Source organism: Gobius niger (assembly GCF_951799975.1).
Source record: "Gobius niger genome assembly, contig: SCAFFOLD_31, whole genome shotgun sequence".
NCBI classification, from domain to species: domain Eukaryota; kingdom Metazoa; phylum Chordata; class Actinopteri; order Gobiiformes; family Gobiidae; genus Gobius; species Gobius niger.
Genome location: NW_027639303.1, coordinates 92,855 through 98,621, shown reverse-complemented (window position 1 = coordinate 98,621; position 5,767 = coordinate 92,855). Strand labels below are relative to the sequence as shown.

The 5,767-nt window shown below is 52.8% G+C and overlaps 1 protein-coding gene across 1 annotated transcript in view; it reads left to right on the top strand.

Annotated features, from left to right (window-relative positions):
• The first annotated feature begins 563 nt into the window (after positions 1-563).
• The window catches only part of kat14 (lysine acetyltransferase 14), a 33,260-nt gene continuing 28,056 nt past the window's right edge, over positions 564-5,767 (top strand). Inside the window, exons 1-4 of the mRNA XM_079583055.1 lie at positions 564-698; positions 774-967; positions 2,115-2,236; positions 2,405-2,526. Of these exons, the coding sequence (XP_079439181.1) occupies positions 775-967; positions 2,115-2,236; positions 2,405-2,526 (437 nt within the window). The 5' untranslated portion in view covers positions 564-698; position 774. The remainder of the gene's footprint in view (positions 699-773; positions 968-2,114; positions 2,237-2,404; positions 2,527-5,767) is intronic.

The window sequence follows — 5,767 nt, the reverse complement described above, 5'->3', positions numbered from 1 at the left end:
TGACTCTGACCATGTATTTGTGCATTTGCTTTGGCTTTAAGACTTAAGAGTCAACTCGCAAAGGTCAAAGGTGTTTAATATGTCATAGAGCAGACTTTAGTCCAACATGACCCCACCTGGACCGAGCGCATTCTCTCCAGTTTGGCTTTACCCAAATCGAGGAAAGGCAAGTTTATTTGTAGAGCACAGTTCATACACAAGGCAATTCAAAGTGCTTCAGAAAATGACAAGAAAACAGATGAAATCAATAAAACATCAACATAAAACTGATCAGTCACAGTAAAAGGCGAGAGTGCAAATCAAATACTTTGAGTGTCGTATTCACGATTAAAAATAACTTTTTTCAGCTGGATTTGAACATTGTCAGAGCTGAGGCCGGTCTCACAGCCTCATGAAGACTGTTCCAGAGCTTTAGCCTCAGCGTGTTTAGTCCTGACTCTGGAGCCACCAGCAGACCCCTCCCTGGGACGGCTCATACGGCTCCAGCGTGTCAGAGATGGACTTAAACCATGAAAAGACTCAGAGCAGAGCTGTTTTAAATTCTATTGTCTGTGCGTCTCCACAGCGCCTCCATGAGGGCGTTCTGAGGGACGTGGAGCGGCTGGAGAGGAAGAAGGAGAACCTGAGACTTTTAGAAGAACAGCAAGAACTGACCAGAATCCTCGAGGAAAACCGAGACCAGAGCCAGGACTGAGCGGGTACGTCACGGGGACAGGAGTAGTATATATAGTACTAATAGTTTTCTAAATGAAAGTATTGTGTTTATGTTACAGGATGGACGGCCTGGAGGAGGGGGAGGTGGAGGGGGAGACGCTCCTCATGGTGGAGTCGGACTCCGTAGACCTGTCCCAGGACCAGAGCGGGGACTCGGTCCTCTCTGACCCCGACCTGGACCAGGACCAGGACCTGGACTTAGACACTGAGATGAGCTTCTGCTGCGAGCGCTGCCACAAGTGCCTCACCACAGGTCAGTGTGAGGGGCGGGGCCTCATGTCAGGGGCGGGGCCTCAGGTCAGTGTGAGGGGCGGGGCCTCAGGTCAGTGCGAGGGGCGGGGCCTCAGGTCAGTGTGAGGGGCGGGGCCTCAGGTCAGTGTGAGGGGCGGGGCCTCAGGTCAGTGTGAGGGGCGGGGCCTCAGGTCAGTGTGAGGGGCGGGGCCTCAGGTCAGTGTGAGGGGCGGGGCCTCAGGTCAGTGCGAGGGGCGGGGCCTCAGGTCAGTGTGAGGGGCGGGGCCTCAGGTCAGTGCGAGGGGCGGGGCCTCAGGTCAGTGTGAGGGGCGGGGCCTCAGGTCAGTGTGAGGGGCGGGGCCTCAGGACAGTGTGAGGGGCGGGGCCTCAGGTCAGTGTGAGGGGCGGGGCCTCAGGTCAGCGTGAGGGGCGGGGCCTCAGGTCAGCGTGAGGGGCCTCAGGTCAGTGTGAGGGGCCTCAGGTCAGTGTGAGGGGCCTCAGGTCAGTGTGAGGGGCCTCAGGTCAGTGTGAGGGGCGGGGCCTCAGGTCAGTGTGAGGGGCGGGGCCTCAGGTCAGTGCGAGGGGCGGGGCCTGAGGTCAGTGTGAGGGGCGGGGCCTCAGGTCAGTGTGAGGGGCGGGGCCTCAGGTCAGTGCGAGGGGCGGGGCCTCAGGTCAGTGTGAGGGGCGGGGCCTCAGGTCAGTGCGAGGGGCGGGGCCTCAGGTCAGTGTGAGGGGCGGGGCCTCAGGTCAGTGTGAGGGGCGGGGCCTCAGGTCAGTGCGAGGGGCGGGGCCTCAGGTCACTGTGAGGGGCGGGGCCTCAGGTCAGTGTGAGGGGCGGGGCCTCAGGTCAGGGGCGGGGCCTCAGGTCAGTGCGAGGGGCGGGGCCTCAGGTCAGTGCGAGGGGCGGGGCCTCAGGTCACTGTGAGGGGCGGGGCCTCAGGTCAGTGTGAGGGGCGGGGCCTCAGGTCAGGGGCGGGGCCTCAGGTCAGTGCGAGGGGCGGGGCCTCAGGTCAGTGTGAGGGGCGGGGCCTCAGGTCAGTGTGAGGGGCGGGGCCTCAGGTCAGTGTGAGGGGCGGGGCCTCAGGTCAGTGTGAGTGGCGGGGCCTCAGGTCAGTGCGAGGGGCGGGGCCTCAGTCTCATAAACACTAAAATACCGGCGTTTGTTCCAGCTCAGCTTCGTGGAGACGCGCCCAGTTTCCTCAAAGGAGACAACTTCTTCAAGTTCGTCTGTGGAGAGTGTTCGGACGACGGTCGCGAGAGCTTCGACCGGATGAGGCTGACGTGGCAGCAGGTACCGCCCCGTCGCCCCCTGACCCCGTGTCTCTCCCCCCTGACCCCCCCTGACCCACTGTCTCCCCCCTGACCCCGTGTCTCCCCCTGACCCCCTGTCTCCCCCTGACCCCGTGTCTCTCCCCCCTGACCCCCTGTCTCCCCCCTGACCCACTGTCTCCCTCTGCAGGTGGTGATGTTGGCGATGTATAACCTGTCTCTGGAGGGCAGTGGGCGTCAGGGCTACTTCAGGTGGAAGGAGGACATCTGCGCCTTCATCGGCCGCCACTGGACCTTCCTCCTGGGAACCAGGTCAGAGCCGTCACAGCAAAGATCTCATCACTAAGATCCAGATCTCATCACTAAGATCCAGATCTCATCACTAAGATCCAGATCTCATCACAAAGATCCAGATCTCATCACTAAAAAGATCCAGATCTCATCACTAAGATCCAGATCTCATCACAAAGATCCAGATCTCATCACTAAGATCCAGATCTCATCACTAAGATCCAGATCTCATCACTAAGATCCAGATCTCATCACTAAGATCCAGATCTCATCACAAAGATCCAGATCTCATCACTAAAAAGATCCAGATCTCATCACTAAGATCCAGATCTCATCACAAAGATCCAGATCTCATCACTAAGATCCAGATCTCATCACTAAGATCCAGATCTCATCACTAAGATCCAGATCTCATCACTAAGATCCAGATCTCATCACAAAGATCCAGATCTCATCACTAAAAAGATCCAGATCTCATCACTAAGATCCAGATCTCATCACAAAGATCCAGATCTCATCACTAAGATCCAGATCTCATCACAAAGATCCAGATCTCATCACTAAGATCCAGATCTCATCACTAAGATCCAGATCTCATCACTAAGATCCAGATCTCATCACTAAGATCCAGATCTCATCACTAAGATCCAGATCTCATCACTAAGATCCAGATCTCATCACTAAAAAGATCCAGATCTCATCACTAAGATCCAGATCTCATCACTAAGATCCAGATCTCATCACTAAGATCCAGATCTCATCACTAAGATCCAGATCTCATCACTAAGATCCAGATCTCATCACTAAGATCCAGATCTCATCACTAAGATCCAGATCTCATCACTCAGATCCAGATCTCATCACTAAGATCCAGATCTCATCACTAAGATCCAGATCTCATCACTAAGATCCAGATCTCATCACTAAGATCCAGATCTCATCACTAAGATCCAGATCTCATCACTCAGATCCAGATCTCATCACTAAGATCCAGATCTCATCACTAAGATCCAGATCTCATCACTAAGATCCAGATCTCATCACAAAGATCCAGATCTCATCACTAAGATCCAGATCTCATCACTAAGATCCAGATCTCATCACAAAGATCCAGATCTCATCACTAAGATCCAGATCTCATCACTAAGATCCAGATCTCATCACTAAGATCCAGATCTCATCACTAAGATCCAGATCTCATCACTAAGATCCAGATCTCATCACTAAGATCCAGATCTCATCACTAAGATCCAGATCTCATCACTAAGATCCAGATCTCATCACTAAGATCCAGATCTCATCACTAAGATCCAGATCTCATCACTAAGATCCAGATCTCATCACTAAAAAGATCCAGATCTCATCACAAAGATCCAGATCTCATCACTAAGATCCAGATCTCATCACTAAAAAGATCCAGATCTCATCACTAAGATCCAGATCTCATCACTAAGATCCAGATCTCATCACTAAAAAGATCCAGATCTCATCACTAAGATCCAGATCTCATCACTAAGATCCAGATTTCATCACTAAAAAGATCCAGATCTCATCACTAAGATCCAGATCTCATCACTAAGATCCAGATCTCATCACTAAGATCCAGATCTCATCACTAAGATCCAGATCTCATCACTAAGATCCAGATCTCATCACTAAGACCCAGATCTCATCACTAAGACCCAGATCTCATCACTAAGATCCAGATCTCATCACTAAGATCCAGATCTCATCACTAAGATCCAGATCTCATCACTAAGATCCAGATCTCATCACTAAAAAGATCCAGATCTCATCACTAAGATCCAGATCTCATCACTAAGATCCAGATCTCATCACTAAAAAGGGTCACAGCAAAGATCCAGATCCAGAGAAGACCATGAAGAAACTGGTGTCCTTTCAGGTGGACAAAACCATGTTGAAAATGTTTTCCAGTTGCTTTTAGTCTATTGGTCCGGGGCCATAACTGAGGCACTAAAGAACTGAGAAAAACAAGTCCAGTCTTAGTGAAATAGGCGTTTCTCTGAAGGTCAGGATGAAGCAGATGAAAGACTATCGGACTCAAAATGTCCTCTGTTTAGAGAGTTTGAGCTGCTCCCCTCCGGTGCCCCGCCCTGTCTAAAAACAGGACCAGTCATTGTACAATTCGGGCGTTCTGCTTCATCCACTGAGCGGCGCTGTGATAAAACATGACTCGTTCGTGTCCGAGCGCACTTCCTGCTGCTGTTACACTGCATTCAGACTGAAGGCGATGGAGACTCTTCTGTTCTGTTTATTGCCTTGATGGTTTGTGCCGCCCTGTGAGGAAACTCCTGTGGTGATATCAGGCTAAACAAAACCACTGAGTGATTTAGACGGCAGGGGCGAGTGATTTTAAATGTGTTCTGAAGCAGGAAGGAGCTAACGGCTGTTTTGGTTCTAGCTAGTCCCTCTTTGTTACTGCCATGTCCTCTGGATCTTCAACTAGATATACACACACGATCTGCGCCAGGATCTCACGAGTATTTAAGCTCATATCCAGCCCACACGTCTGAATAAAGCACCATTATTTGTGCCAGTGGACAAAGGTTATTCCAGGTTAGCCCCGTTAGCTTAGCCCCGTTAGCTTAGCCCCGTTAGCTTAGCCCCGTTAGCTTAGCCCCGTTAGCTTAGCCCCGTTAGCTTAGCCCCGTTAGCTTAGCCCCGTTTGCTTAGCCCCGTTAGCTTAGCCCCGTTAGCTTAGCCCCGTTAGCTTGTTACAATCGCAGCTATAGCAGGAGGGGAGGGGGGAGACCGTACAGCGGGGCAGTGTGTGGCTGCTATAGGCAGGAGGGGGGGGGGAGGTACGAGGCGGGAGGTACGAGGCGGGAGGTACGAGGCGGGAGGTACGAGGCGGGAGGTACGGGGCGGGAGGTACGAGGCGGGAGGTACGAGGCGGGAGGTACGGGGCGGGAGGTACGAGGCGGGAGGTACGAGGCGGGAGGTACGAGGCGGGAGGTACGAGGCGGGAGGTACGAGGCGGGAGGTACGAGGCGGGAGGTACGAGGCGGGAGGTACGAGGCGGGAGGTACGAGGCGGGAGGTACGAGGCGGGAGGTACGAGGCGGGAGGTACGAGGCGGGAGCTCTGCATCATAAAATATCAGCTACAGAATAGTTTTCCTCTCTTAGCAGAAGATGAAGCAGAGCGAGTGAAAACGCTCCGGCAGAACCGGAACTTGCAAAAGACTGTTACCCATAATGCACCGCAAAATTCAGTTGCTCCCCCCTACTACTACTACTACT